Here is a 15,964-nt window from a genome sequence, read left to right as displayed (position 1 = left end):
GTGTTCAGTGCATCTCCAAGAAACAACTGGAAATAAAACTGTCCCAAAACTTGTCATCCAAAATTGTGCTGACTTCATTTTCATCTTGTGCTGTGTTCTTATGTATCTGAATTCAGTGCATCTCCTGTAAATGCGTCTCTGTCGCTGTATACGTTTTTAAACAGCAGTCACAGCACCATGACGCGCTGTACAGTAGCGCTGTTACGGATGTGTGAGCTGAGGCTGAACCAGGACGGGGATTCAGTGAGGTAAAGTTTGGGTCGTTATTCTTCTCAGCCTTCGAGTGTTCATCATGCTGCAGATTGTGGTGTTTGTTCAGGTGGTTTAACAAGTTAGTTGTGTTACTTTGTCGCACAGACTCAATTCTCATGCACTCTTTGCATATGAAATGTTCACCCCTACATGCAAAATACTTCAAAACAACAGATGATGACTGATGAATGGATGATTTTCGTTTAGCCCATCTGCAGTCAGAATATTAAGGAAAGTTATTCACAGGCTGCTGCTGCAGCTGCAGGGTGCATGTGTAGCGTTCAGCTCCCCAAAGTGGAGGCTGGCCGTTCAGAAAGTGCTTAATCTAATGCAGCAGAGTTTCCTATTTTAAATGTCAATATCGCAGCCGATCATGTTCATTAATTTGCAGGAAGCCAAAATCATAATTGTGATTAAAATTTGATTAATTCTTCAGCGCTGCTGTATCTGTGCCAGATTTTATTCATCCAGCAGCTCTTTATAAAAAAACCTCAAATTAAATCCTGTAAAAAAGTTAGCACTAAAAAAGATTCGCTTGTTCATTGGCCTAACTCTGCACCAAATCTGTAACTAAATGTGTCTTATACAGTACAAACAAACAAACAAACAAACAAACAAACAGGGCTGAGAACACCATCTGATTGGCAGCAACAACCTCAGCCAGCCTACAAAGTTCCCTGCAAATGGGTTACAGTTCTGGTCGTTAACAAGGAAGGAGCAAACAGAACGAGTGCAGCCTCCTGGACACACCAGCATATGGAGATGTTGGTCACTCTGGCAGGCTCAATAAAACAGGAGAAAACAATACAGACTGCCAACAAGCTCCCTGGGTTTCCACATGAACTGGCTTAGCAACCAATGAATCATGGCTGGCCGTGTTTTATGGAAATTATCCGCACAGTCGCAACTTATCTCTCACAGCTTGGATGAAAATGCCCATTGTGTGTGTGAGTGCACAATCTACTGTAAATGCCAAGTTGACCACTTGATCCCTCTGAAGTGTGTTTGTGTAAAGCTCATTGTCAGGGTGTTAGGAAAATCACACAGGGGCACTAATGAAATTCTTTCTAGATTGTAACGACCACAGTCACAGACGAGCCTCCTTTGAAGGGCTTAAGGAGTCAACAGCCTTCTTAAATGTCAAAGCCTTTGTAGGGCTTAAAGACGGGCGCAGTAGCCACTGGGTGGGTGGGTGGTGTTACGAGGGGCGGGTGGTGTTCAGGCGTAATCATCACCCTCAGAGTGGGAGAGCAGAGAGAAAGAGATAGAGACAAAGTGATGCATTCCTCCCATACCAGGAGAGCATTTAGAGGATGAGAGGAGACGAGGCATTAATGCAGATTAACACTGCAGGAACACACACACACACACACACACACACACACACACACACACCAACACTCATCCAAGACCATGCTCTTAAGATGACCACTTTGCAGTTCACCACCACAGTTTAGAGCAGATAAGACGCCACATGATGGTTAAACCTCTGCAGAGTGTGTTAGTGAGGACTCACACCGACAACAGGCCTGTGTTAAAACAGCACAGGGGCGTTTGTTTAAGGTGAGACATGAAATACGACCCAGGAAGTCCCGTCTGAGTCAGAAACAGTTTGTAACACTCAGAAAGGAAGTTATCACAGCAGCAATTATTTTTTCTTTTGCTGCGACATTCGACAGTCAACATGAGAAATAAACACGTCCAACACCTCCGAGATAAACAGAAACATCAGGTCTAAAGCCCCGTACACACTGTGTGATTTTGGGCTGACCGAGACGAAAGATGACCAATGTGAAAGAAACGTGGAGATATCTTTGGTCGTGGCTCTACAACAGTGCTCCTACGTCGCACAGTGAGAGGTTGAAGGATGGCCGTTGCACTCACAGTAATAAACGTAGCTGTCGTCAGCTCAAGTTATCTTCACTTCTCTGTCTCCACCGCAGGATCTCTCCACTCAGACCGCAGGAGGACAGGCTGCTGCAGCACGATAATGAATTACACCAAATCATAAAAACAGTAAGCTAACAGTTACAGATAAAAGAACCACTAACATCGGAGCTTCTCAAGACTACCGTCGCTAATAATTTAGCAGCAGAGTCGTTTACTACCAGGCAAGATTAACGGGATTAAAGCTTCACACAACAGTGGGAAAAAGTGTACATTAAAAGATCAATCTCAGATTTTATGAGCCTATATCGGATCATTCAAATGAAGATTGATTTGAGTCAGATGAGTCAATTATTTTATTCCAGCCGCATTCAAGGATGACCGTTGTCACAGTCTTGCGATGTAGGATGACCGTCTCACTGTGTGACTGCTGTTGCCACCTACATTTACTAACCAACCAATAGAAATGCAGCATGAAATGATGCACTGATCAGCGCAGCAATGCTAAATGCTCGTAGATGCTAATAAATACACTTCAAGGTCTGGTTGCAAAATTGGCATGTTGTGAAGTCTGAACCAGGCCTCGGTGCGTCGGTGTCCAAGCATGTGTGTTTGACAAGTTGGGGGTGACACTGTGTTGGAATGTGTCACATACACATCCAAAGACTGCTCCTAAAACCTGAAATATTTTGGCATATTCCACACGTATTAATCAGAATATGCTATGTTCAGAACAAGGCATCAATCTGAATACCCAAATTAAATATGCTGTTTACAGGATCCGTATCAAATTCAAAAACAGCGAGATATAAGTGTGCATGTCGACACGGTGAATGTTGGACCCCTAAAATAGCTTTGCTCCTTTCTCTCCTCCCTTTACTCTTCTCCACCCACTCATAATTCACCTCCTTCCCTTCGTCCAACTTCACCTCTGCTCTCTTGTTTCCACCCTTGCGTGCCTCTTCTTCCTCCAACTTTTAATAAACCTCTTCCAATTTCTACCTCCAGTCCAACAGGTCCCTTCCAAAACACGAGATCAGCCCCCTACACACTGCGCTCCACCCCAGCTGCTTGGCTTCCAAGGCCCATTGAAATGCTCCTTATTCTCAGCTATTTTTAGCATCACAATAAAGCTCAACAAAAAAGACTTCCCAACATTTCCAGACATTTCACATTAAATGTGCTTCTGGGGAGGGGAACTGTTCCACCAGCTGACACCTGCCAAAGCAAATGTAATCCAAAGGAAACAATAGCATGAAAACACAGATTTTTTTTTTCATGAGCTGTTTTTTGAACCAACGCTGAAATCAGTATTTTTAAAAAAGGACGTCTGTGACATTTGAAATAAAGAGTGGTTTTGTTGGTTTGCAGGGGAAAGTAATATCTTCCAGAAATATTGCAGGGCCTGGAAACAGACGCCTGGAGGGAGCAGGGGGATGAACTGGGCTTGTCTGGAAGGAGCCCAGATATCCTTACGTCAAGTCAGCGCTCTGTTAGCAGCTGGTGTTCAGCGCCTTTACAGAACACTGGATCTGATGTTACACTTCAGACTGCATTCATAATGTTACTTTCATATTAATATTGTTAAAGAAAGATCCTTTTTCAAGACTTGTTTTGGATTCTAGATATCTGTCAGCTTTGAACACTGTCACTGTAAATCATGTTGAGTGTCACTGCAGTTTTACAACTTATTAATCAGATATGCTGAAGTGCCGTGTGAGGTGACCTGAAAAAGCTGGCTTATGATTTCACATGACGTGTTGAAATAATGTTTGTGAAAATTAGCCACATGTAGCGCCCACAGTTAGGGCTCACACCAGTAACAGAAGTTCATTTCTTTGCGCAGCAGCTTGGTGCTTAATGTTAGCTCCTTTGGCATGGCTAGCTAGTATCGTCTCTCCCATGTTCGAAATGTTGAAAGTTAAACTACACAGTCCATGTTTTGTCCATCCTGACTCCCGGTCTTTCTCAAGCCTACCTTGTACTTAACCAAGTGAAGCCAGACATAAATAAATCTGCACTTTTCTGACATCACGTGAATTTACATCTGGATTCAGTGGAAGCTGCAACTCAGGTTGGAGTCTGACGTTAAACCACAAACAACATGACATCAGTGACGTGACTGATCTGTCCATACACAGTCTATATACTCTGTTACACAGGTGTTAATGAAGGAAATTTCCACGACTTCTCCAAAATTTTCTGGGTTTATACATTTTTCTGAAACTTTTCCAGGCCTGGAAAAATTTCAGATTCAATGACTTTTCCAGGTTTTTAATGATCGTACTGTTCGAACAACAATCAAACAAGTTCAGAGCAAAGTTTGATTGACTGACTCTGAGTCAAACAGGAACTCATCACCACCAGTGTTTCTGGAAAACCCATCAGTCAAAATGATTTTAAAAGTTTTGATTGGAACTTAACTAGCACACACAGAAACCAACAGGAAATTTGTGTGTGTGTGTGTGTGTGTGTGTGTGTGTGTGTGTGTGTGCGTGCGCGTGTGTGTGTGTGTGTGTGTGTGTGCGTGCGTGTGTGTGTGTGTGTGTCTACCTGTGGGCGAGCTGTAGGACACGGTGACGTCTCCGGTCAGGTCAGCGGCGGGGTAGCGGCCGTTGAGGAAAGCCGAAAATGCCACAACTGTGGAGGAACCAACACCTGAGGAGAGAGAGCAAAGATACGTCCACATAAACATGGAAGCAGAGATTCTTTACATCACATCCTGTCTAGAGGCTTATGTCACTCAGCGTAATCCCTCACTGAAGGTTTCCTTCACAGATTTCTCTGAAAAGTGAAATGAATTCCAGAAATAGAGGAATTAGTATCAGCAGCTACAGCATTTACAGCCATTAAAATTCATATATACATATGTAGATATATGTGTGTGTAGCTCATGAGATGTTGTAGCACATGATCAGTATTTTAACCCCTCAGTCACCAGGGTGCCATGCTGACTGAAACGTTACACAGAGTAACACAGAGCATCAATAAGTTGCTCAGATTTATCATCTCCTTCATTTTTTTTCTTCATCATTTTCTGTTGTTTCTATTTTAGAATGTAATTTAGCATTTTGTATTTTACTTATTTATTTATTTTGTACAGCTGTTTAACATTTGAAAACTTTGGCTGAAATTCTTGATCTGAAAAAGAACTTTGTAGAATAAGAGGTCTAAAAAAATGTCAGTTGTTATTAGTCAGAGGAAAACAGTACACCAGTGCCTGTCATTGAGTAAATGATGTCAAAAGCTGCTGAAAAAATATTAAACAAAAATATCACACCATTAAATAATTCAGTCCTGCCCAGAAAAATGAAGTGAACCAGATGAGAACTTGTTTAGTGAGGTGATGTTCCAAAACTGGAATTTAGTAAGTATAATCGCTGTTGAATTTTAAGTACCACAAAGTTTAGTTCTTCCCCAGTACTACATACAGTACAGGCCAAAAGTTTGGACACACCTTCTCATTCAATGCATTTTCTTTATTTTCATGACTATTTACATTGTAGATTCTCACTGAAGTCATCAAAACTATGAATGAACACATGTGGAGTTATGTACTTAACAAAAAAAGGTGAAATAACTGAAAACATGTTTTATATTCTAGTTTCTTCAAAATAGCCACCCTTTGCTCTGATTACTGCTTTGCACACTCTTGGCATTCTCTCCATGAGCTTCAAGAGGTAGTCACCTGAAATGGTTTCCACTTCACAGGTGTGCCTTATCAGGGTTAATTAGTGGAATTTCTTGCTTTATCAATGGGGTTGGGACCATCAGTTGTGTTGTGCAGAAGTCAGGTTAATACACAGCCGACAGCCCTATTGGACAACTGTTAAAATTCATATTATGGCAAGAACCAATCAGCTAACTAAAGAAAAACCAGTGGCCATCATTACTTTAAGAAATGAAGGTCAGTCAGTCCGGAAAATTGCAAAAACTTTAAATGTGTCCCCAAGTGGAGTCGCAAAAACCATCAAGCGCTACAACGAAACTGGCACACATGAGGACCGACCCAGGAAAGGAAGACCAAGAGTCACCTCTGCTTCTGAGGATAAGTTCATCCGAGTCACCAGCCTCAGAAATGGCAAGTTAACAGCAGCTCAGATCAGAGACCAGATGAATGCCACACAGAGTTCTAGCAGCAGACCCATCTCTAGAACAACTGTTAAGAGGAGACTGCGCCAATCAGGCCTTCATGGTCAAATAGCTGCTAGGAAACCACTGCTAAGGAGAGGCAACAAGCAGAAGAGATTTGTTTGGGCCAAGAAACACAAGGAATGGACATTAGACCAGTGGAAATCTGTGCTTTGGTCTGATGAGTCCAAATTTGAGATCTTTGGTTCCAACCGCCGTGTCTTTGTGAGACGCAGAAAAGGTGAACGGATGGATTCCACATGCCTGGTTCCCACTGTGAAGCATGGAGGAGGAGGTGTGATGGTGTGGGGGTGTTTTGCTGGTGACACTGTTGGGGATTTATTCAAAATTGAAGGCACACTGAACCAGCATGGCTACCACAGCATCCTGCAGCGACATGCCATCCCATCCGGTTTGCGTTTAGTTGGACGATCATTTATTTTTCAACAGGACAATGACCCCAAACACACCTCCAGGCTGTGTAAGGGCTATTTGACCAAGAAGGAGAGTGATGGAGTGCTGCGGCAGATGACCTGGCCTCCACAGTCACCGGACCTGAACCCAATCCAGATGGTTTGGGGTGAGCTGGACCGCAGAGTGAAGGCAAAGGGGCCAACAAGTGCTAAACACCTCTGGGAACTCCTTCAAGACTGTTGGAAAACCATTTCAGGTGACTACCTCTTGAAGCTCATGGAGAGAATGCCAAGAGTGTGCAAAGCAGTAATCAGAGCAAAGGGTGGCTATTTTGAAGAAACTAGAATATAAAACATGTTTTCAGTTATTTCACCTTTTTTTGTTAAGTACATAACTCCACATGTGTTCATTCATAGTTTTGATGCCTTCAGTGAGAATCTACAATGTAAATAGTCATGAAAATAAAGAAAACGCATTGAATGAGAAGGTGTGTCCAAACTTTTGGCCTGTACTGTATATAGTCGTGTACAGTGCTGCACTTCCTGTGAAAACAGTCAAATAAAGGTTTTTGTGACCCTCTGAAAAGTAAGAATATAAATCTCCATTCTAATATTATTCTATATTTATATTTCTTGATCGTTACAACTGCTTTTTATAAAATGTTTTTCTCACTATCACAATGTTGTGCAGCCATACACCGCAGCACATTAAGAGGCCTTTCTCATTCCCCAGTTGGAACATTCTCATCCTCTCCTCACATCTTAGTCCTGTCCACAGGAGTGTCAAGTAGGGCTGTAACAATTAGTCGACTAATCGATGACTAATCAACTATTAAAATAATCAGTGACTATTTTAGTAGTTGGCTAATTGGTTTGAGTCATTTTTCATAGAGAAGTACTATAAAAGTACCCAAAATACTCTTATTGCAGCTTCTTACGTTCAGATATTGGCAGCTTTACACACGTACGAAACAAGACATTAGATGACATCATTTTGGGGTTTGGGAGAGACAGACCGACATTTTTCAACATTTTAACACATTTTTCGATAAAATGATTAGTCGACTAATCGAAGAAATAATCGGCAGATTAGTCGACAATGAAAATAATGGTTACTTGCAGCCCTAGTGTCAAGTGAGGGAGGCCAAGGAAGAGATGCATGGAGAGAGGAGTCAAGATGACAGGCTTTAAACTTAAGAAGATACGTTGCCTCGGGGTCATCGTTCGTCCTCGGTTTTGGCCGATATTGGCTTTAAAATGAACTCTCAGAATCAGCCAACATGCTTCTTCTTATTTTGCACAATGACTGAATATTACAGACACTGAACAGTATTTCATGTCCGTCATGATAAGAGTCTGTATGTATAATATGATGTTAATTCCACTACAGAACAGACTTGATGATCACTAACATTAGGTGGGGAAAAGGTGGATATATCGATATCAGTTATCGGTCAAATGAGTTGTTATATATTGGCAACAAATCCAATATCGTGCATCCCTGATGTCTATTAAATTTTAGGAATGACGACATCCTTCAAGGTGAAGCACTGATATTGGTTTAAAGGTCACAAGCGAGGACAGAGGAGACGAGGAGGCACAAAATGAGAGAAATGGGAAAGGGTTTCTTGTATCTTGCCATTAAAGTGAACTCTGACTCTGGTTTGAACTGAAGAAAAGCCATGTTACAAACTGTTTAGTTTGTGTTTAAAAGGTATTTAGGAGGCAGGGATGGTCTAATGAAACACAGTGGAGCTGCATTTTGGGAAGTGTAGGATCTACTGTTCTGATTAGGGACTAAAAGTCAGGATTTTGCCCTCTGCTGCTTCAATTTTGACGACTCAATCCGTCCTCTGTCTCCTCAATGTAACTGTACAGATGCACATTATAAATCTGTGGAGTTCCCCTTTAAGTCATTTGTGTTGTTTCAAATGTGAATGTCGTTGACTCTGAGAACAGACGGTCCAGTTTGACTCTGGTTCTCTTTAGAGAAAGACGTTGAACGATGGATAAGGAAACGGGGCAGCCAGCAAAACACACACGCAAACTTAAAGAGTCAGCATTCTGGAGGTGTGGACACGGCAGGAAACGGCGAACCCAAAACTAACCAGACCCCTTAATGCACACACACACACACACACACACACACACGCTAAACATCTCGAGGCAAGGTGAGGACAGAGGATTAACAACAGTAACCAGAACTCATCCAAGTGCTCACATGCGCACACACACACACACACACACACACACACACACACAGAACAGTGACATTCTGTGCAGCCTGAGAGAGAGAGGGGCGATGACTTGTAGCTTCCCTTCAAATACCCCAAAACCAACAGAGAGAGAGAGACAGAGAGCAAACAAGCTGCAGAGTAAAAGCAGGGATCAAATACAGACGGAGAGGAAAGGATATATTACAGCTAATGGCCTCATGCACACTCACACACACACACACACACACACACACACAGGGCGGTGTGGTGGTGTAATGGGGCGTGATGTTCCTGAGCTCGGCCTGTTACAGGTGACTGGACCCCAAGTATGTGTGTGTGTGTGTGTGTGTGTGTGTGTGTGTGTGTGTGTGTGTGTCCTAATGGAAAAAGTGTGTGTGATAAATGAAAGTGAGAAGTGTGTGTGTGTTTGAAACCGTTTATTTCTGACTGTATAACATTGTGTTTTTCTACACATATTAATTTAAATAAACCTCCCTGACCTTCATCTCACACACACACACACACACACACACACACACACACACACACACACGAGGGTGAGTCGAGGCCTCTGTAGTTGAAGATAGACAGAGCGGGAGGAGACGAGATGGATGAGAGGAGATGAAAGCAGAGAGGAGGACACCTCCCTCCGACAGACAGAGGAGAAGATTAACGATAAGAAGCAGACAGAGACTTTCTCCACACTCCGTCAGACGCCCCGACACCATGACCTCCTCTCCTCTTCTCCTACACTCCTCTCCCCTCTAGCGTCCATCCCTCCTTTTTCTCTCTCCCCTTCTCCTTCAGTCTTCACTTATTAATCTTTCCTTCTCTTCATCTTTTCTTCTCTGTGACCATTAGAGTCTGCAGTGAGATCAATACTGAGAGTTTCAAAATGTGACAATAAATCTGTCAGATATTTATTTTCTGATCTCCACATGTTTAATAAGGATCTCTTAAAGGAACGGTTCAACAATAAATGTCTGTACGTTAAATATGAAGCAAACAGGAGTTAATGAGCTGAAGTCACATCGCTCCCTCTCTCCTTTACTCCTCAGTCTTTTCCTCCCCACCTCATCCTCCCTCTTCTTCCTTCTCCTCATCTTTGCCTCCTTTCTTTCACCCTCTCTTCCTTCCTTACTGCCTCTCCTTCTTTCTGCTCCCTCCTTTCCTTCTTCCTTGCTCCCTCTCTCCCTCCCTGTCATCCTGTCTGTCAGCAGAAGGCTTTTAACCTCAGTGACCCTGAGGTCAAACTGGTCAGACTGGTTTAAGTGCTTTAAGTGTTCCCAGGCCCATTAAGACCAACAAACAACACCAAAGAAGACACAAAGTGATCCCTCCTCCTCCTCCTCCTCCTCCTCCTCCTCCTCCTCCTCCTCCTCCTCCTCTCTTGTCATCTTATACTCAGGCACATCTGAACAGGTCAGGAGCTGCTGCAGGCGTCGTACCCGAGAGCTCCAGGTAACGTGTCCGACATGGAGGTCCGTGCCAGTGAGGCTGTTCAGACTGGTCCCAGTCTTCTCAGGCATATTAACCCATTAACACCAGCGCCAACAAAAACAAGCTCCACAAAGGAGACCGAAATCCCCGTTTCACTGCCTCTCCTCCTTCGCTGCTTTCTTCTCACCCTCATCCGTTCTGTTTTTCTAACGCTCAGTCACATTTTCTTTGCCTCTACACCTTCTTTATCCCCTCGTTCTTCCCTCTGTTTCCTCGACAGAGAAGAAGGAAGCCAAGTTCTCCTTTTCTACCTAACTCTGCTTCACTTTTATAAACCTCTCCTCCGTCTCATTTTACATTTTCTCCTGCTGCTCCTCTTCTCTCCATCACATTCTTCCTCTCTTGACCTTCTCCTTCTCTCATCTCTACATTACAAGATTACACATGCAGCTGTTTTTGCTGTTGTGCGTTGTGTGTTATCCTGGAGGATTAAAAAGTATCCTCGATCCACCAGGCGGCAGATGAGGCTGAATCCTTCCTGTACGACACCCGAACATCCTTCTTGAGAATTTAGTATTTTGCATAACCCTGACTTAATGTATTAACAGGAGGTTTATTTTGGGATTGTTGAAAGAAAATGTGGTAATTGTGGACACGCTCTGTTAGTTTCCCTTTAAAAATTTTCATCAGGGTGACCTGTAGCTCAACAGGTAGAGTGTGTAGCCCATACAGGCTGAGTCCTTTGCAGTGGCGGTTCCAGCCTGCGGCCCTTTGCTGCGTGTCGTCCTATTCTCTCACCCCACTTCCTGTCTCTCTCCAGCTGTCCTATAATGAAGACAAAAAGTCCCCAAAAAACTTTCAATCAGTAATTTTGTTGCTCAGTTTGCTGCTGTGTTTCACTGCAGCTTGCAGATACACAACATTAAGCTCTGAGGACGTGCACGACCACTGCTCTGAGGAGCACAGGTTAGATAAGAGGGGTCGTCTTGATGCAAGTGCACGCTTATATAAGCGCTCACATGCCTCCTTTTTTCTACCTTTTCAAGTCCTTCTACTTTCATCCCTCTTTTATTTTTTCCCTTGTTTTCCTCATGTCATTTTGGTGTGAGGAAAGTAAAAAAGATGCAAGTTTCATTTAAGAGTGTAAGGAGCTGAGCTGGTGTTTTTGTTAAAATTTAATCGTCTGTGTGTGTGTGTGTGTGTGTGTGTGTGTGTTGGCCGGAGTTATCCTCAGGTCATAGTACTTGACAGCTCAGGTTAAAGTGGGTACTGAGTGTTTGGAAAAGGTGAAAGGTCGAGAGGGGTGAAGATGAAGATCTCTACCACACAAGGAGACAGGAAAGGGGCATGTGTGTGTGTGTGTGTGTGCTTGTGTGTGTGAAACCTTTCTTCGGCATGTGCAAATAATATAAAAAGTAAAACACTGAGAGAAAAACAAATCTGGACATTCCTGGTGTGCTACTGCTTCAGGTGTGTGTGTGTCTGTGTGTGTGTGTGGGCCTGCACACGTAATCTCACATCTTGTCCCGTTCAGAGGTAAACAGGGAAATCTGTGGTGACCATCAGTGTGGTGTTAAACATTGACCTTTGACCTCTACAGGTCAGGATCAGGTCGAGCTGCTGTTGATGGTCAGTCTTTAAGGTACTGACACACCAAGCTGACAGTCGGCCATCGGTGAGCGTCTGTTGCTATCTTTGATGCGGTGTGTCCTGCGCTGTTAACCCTTTTTAGCGCTAGTTTTTTTTAGCCGGTTCAGCATGTTGAATCAGCGACAGCGAAGTTGGAGCCCATCGGTGAATGAAATCCCTCTGATTGTCTGATTCTCAGCGCACAAGAAGAGAAGTGTCAGTGAGTAAAGGAGGAGCTACAGTCCAGAGGGAGTGAGACCAAACCAACTTGTTCCATGAGGTCAGATTATTTTTCTCTTCAGCAGAAACGTTTCCTGATGGTTTGTGTTATTGTTCACTGGCGCACGGTAAATATGCTCTGATTGTGTTGTTCATGTGCTAACTGGCTAACTAGCATCAAGACGCTCTTCCTGTTTCCCTTTTTCAATGATGAATACAGACGACCGCCGTCTCCTGCTGTGGAGACTTATTTCCTCTCAGCAGGAGCAGAACGTACGTGATGGTTGGCCAGGGGCCTTTGTCACCATTGGTTCTCTGAAGTGGGTTTGGTGTGTCGAGGCCTTTAAATGCAACAAACCCGATCTCGACTCAGAGAAATAAAATGTCCAGCACGAATTCAAACGAAGCATTAGTGTCTTTACTTTGGTCAAAACTCCATGTGATGATGATGGTGATGATGACGATGATGGTTTGGCAACATTAACATGAACATTTTATCCCAGATCAGTTCATTCAGATGATTTGGCCTCTTCTTTAAGTTTGTATTCAACGTTCTACCAGTTAACACACTGCATGTGCTGAAACAAACGTATACGTGACACAAAGTGGCAGTTCATTATGTTGGCTGGTAAAATAAATGTTTGGTCGACGCATCAAAAAGTGAATTGTGATCACTTCCTGTTTGCTGCTCGACACTAAACTTACACAGCAGAGAAATCAGTGTGAGTCTGTCGTGTGAAATGCTGCTGTGTGTTCGATGAGGGTGCCTGAGTGTGATGAAGGAGAGGAAGACCCTGCAGACCAGAACAGAGAGAAGAGAAAGGATGTAAGACAACAAGACAGAGAGGCAGAGGAGAAAAGAGGGGATGAGGAGGAGGAAAAGAAAGAGAAGGAAGCAGAGGGGAACGAGCGAGGGGAGAAATAAAAACGTCAGGGGAGATCATGACAAATAAAAGAGAGGAAGCAGAGAGAGGATGGAGAGAGGGAAAGGTAGAAAGACGGAGGGAGAGAGTGAGAGTGGGAAACAGAGAGGGAGAACAAAGGAGGCAGTGTGTGGTGAAGGAGGGATCGGGCTGCCATCTGAGACGAATAAAAACTGGAATAACAATAAAAGTCAGAAGGCGCTACCTCCCCTCCTCTTCCTCCTCCCTCCTCCTCCTCCTCCTCCTCTTCCTCATCCCCCCCACCAACACTGAACAGCACGTGCACACACACACACACACACACACACACACACACACAAACACACAGACACGCACCACTTTTATTGTGCTTTGTTTTCTGTAAAACACTTTGTGACAAACACAATAAACACACAGTCACAAACACAACATGGACACCAGTGTGGACGCACACTGAGCCACAGAATCAGAGACACATGGGACAGTGGGACACACACACACACACACACACACACACACACACACACAGCAGCTGTAGTAAAAGGACAAAAACATAAACTTTTCCGAGGGAGATGAATCCTGCCAGACAGAGTTGTGTGTGTGTGTGTGTGTGTGTGTGTACCGATGCATCAGTGTTGCAGTGGGAGAACATGAGCAGGTGGGAGACAGAGACAGAGACAGAGACAGCGTACATGAGATAAAGCGATGATGAGAACCAGACGGGGAGTTGTCACACCAGCGGTGTGTTGTTGTTATTAGTGTTGCTGTGTTTCTCTAAATTACAGCCACATTTTCCCCAAACAGCCGCTGCTCCGTCACAGCTACTTGTATCTGTTCTTCTTCTTTGGTTCTGTTTATTTTACACACAATAAAGGTTCAAATGAGTCATCAAATCACATCAAGACAAATAAAAGTTGAAGGAGAAACAGGAGGGAAAGTGAGGACTGTATATAAATACCACAAATACTGCAATCTTCTTTCTGAGGTTTGAACTCATCGAGGCAGCAGATGCAGTCACAGCAAGGACTCACAATGAAGCACATTTATTTATGTATATGTATATATGTAGCTGTGCTTGTTTTAATCTGGAAAATTGAAATTCAGGTGTTGTTGGACCCATGAACCAACCCCTCCCACCCGCCCCACTCGGACTTCCACCGCCTTAACTTTCGTTGTTGTCCCACCGCGTTCCCTCCAATGACACCGGGCAAACCGCCATGAATCATGCCAGCAGCAGTGTCTGACACCAGAAGTCACTGACCAAGCGTTGGTATTCAACGACTTCGGAGTGAGACTGAATTGACCTATGGCTAAGACCCGCCCTCAAACGCGATGAGCCAATCACAGTGCGTATAGCCATTCCCATACACTGGGACATTCTCTGCCTGGACGTCCATTGAAATGCATTACAGAAAGTCAGTTTGTTCGGTTTTATGAGCTTTTTCTGAGATTTGAAGTTTAAAAATGGTCAAACGGTGTGCATGGGGTACATGCAACTCTGACACAAGGTATCCTGAGAGGCTGGGCGACCAGGTGTATTTTTACACTTTAAACCACATCTCAAGCGAGAAAAGTGTCTCCTTTGGATAAAGTTGTGTGGTAACGTTAGACCACAACATCAACTCAACGTGAATAAGATTAACAATGATGTCTACATCTGTTCTAAGGTAAGTCAACATTGTGTTTGAGGCAACATATTGTCACTTTGCTGGAAAGAAATATAAAGTTATCTTTAACATCTCTAGCTAACGTTAGCTAAAGTTAGCCTAACGTTAGCTCCTAGCTGCGTTGTTCATCATGTCACCTTGTTTGCTGGGAGTTCATTAGCCTATTTTGTTCTAGTTTTGTACTTTGGTGATGGTACATCATTGTTAGCTGTTGTCCAAAGGGCTCTAGTTAAGCTAACGTTAACTTCTGGAGCTTAGCTTCATTAACTTATCTGTAATGGCAGAGATAACAAAGGTTGGCAAACGTTATGCTGAATGATTCAGTGTAAATACTGTAGCACCAAACTAACGGAGAGACACTCTTGGTAAAGATGGTAAAAAGGCCGTTATCCTTTTCTCATATTCTGAGCCAAAAACCTTAACTTCAGTGGCACTTTAACTTGTTGTCTTTGATGGTGACGGCAACCAGATGCGGTTCACAAGCGTACACTGTGACCTGTAAATTTTGGCTTGTAATTTAAGCTTTTCATCGACCTTCTCAACAATAAAATGATGAATATATCCCTCCAATGCGTAGTTTAGGCCCTTTCGGTTACTTCTCAATGACATCTGATCGTTATGTCCCCAAAAATCATCGATCTGTGAAATGCCGTGTACTGTGACACCTGCCATAGCGCCGGGCACTGAATGATGGTAGTTTGTCTGAGTGAGTGGAGGGGGCGTGGCTTAGCCATAGGTCAATGGAGGCAGCAGGCTGAGCAATCATGTCAATCATGTTGTAAAATCCCCGTTTTATAACATTAAATAGCAAATTAAATCCAAACTTATCAGGAAAACGAACACTTAAACAAACAGCCGCGTGATAAAAACAACAGAAATGACAGAAACCATCTTTGGGAAAAATGTATTTGATGTGTACTTTAGTTTGGCCCATGTCCCATCCGCTAACATGGAGAGTCCAGATGTTTCGGCTTCACTTTTTAGCTGTCATGTCGTCCATCTTCATATACAGCCTATGTTCCGTACGTATGTGCAGTTTACACCCGTCAGTTAGATCTACAGCTCAGACACTTCACCTGCAGTCCATAAAGCGCAGTGAGATTTTCTGAACCAAATCACAGAGTAAACTCTGACTGTGTTTTTGGATCCAGCTCCTCTGAACGAGTCCCAGCATTCATCAAAACTCACGCAGCCTCCATTAATTTATT

The 15,964-nt window shown here is 43.4% G+C and overlaps 1 protein-coding gene across 2 annotated transcripts in view; it reads right to left on the bottom strand.

Moving 5' to 3' along the window:
- bbs9 (Bardet-Biedl syndrome 9) overlaps window positions 1-15,964 on the bottom strand; it is a 245,101-nt gene that overhangs the window by 164,848 nt on the left and 64,289 nt on the right. For both annotated transcript variants that reach the window (XM_033641704.2, XM_033641705.2), the window contains exon 14: window positions 4,693-4,797. In XM_033641704.2, the coding sequence (XP_033497595.2) occupies window positions 4,693-4,797 (105 nt within the window). The remainder of the gene's footprint in view (window positions 1-4,692; window positions 4,798-15,964) is intronic.

This window comes from Epinephelus lanceolatus, chromosome 10 (assembly GCF_041903045.1).
Source record: "Epinephelus lanceolatus isolate andai-2023 chromosome 10, ASM4190304v1, whole genome shotgun sequence".
In the NCBI taxonomy this organism is placed as follows: domain Eukaryota; kingdom Metazoa; phylum Chordata; class Actinopteri; order Perciformes; family Serranidae; genus Epinephelus; species Epinephelus lanceolatus.
The sequence above is the reverse complement of the archived record's forward strand: the minus strand, read 5'-3'. Positions and strand labels throughout refer to the sequence as shown.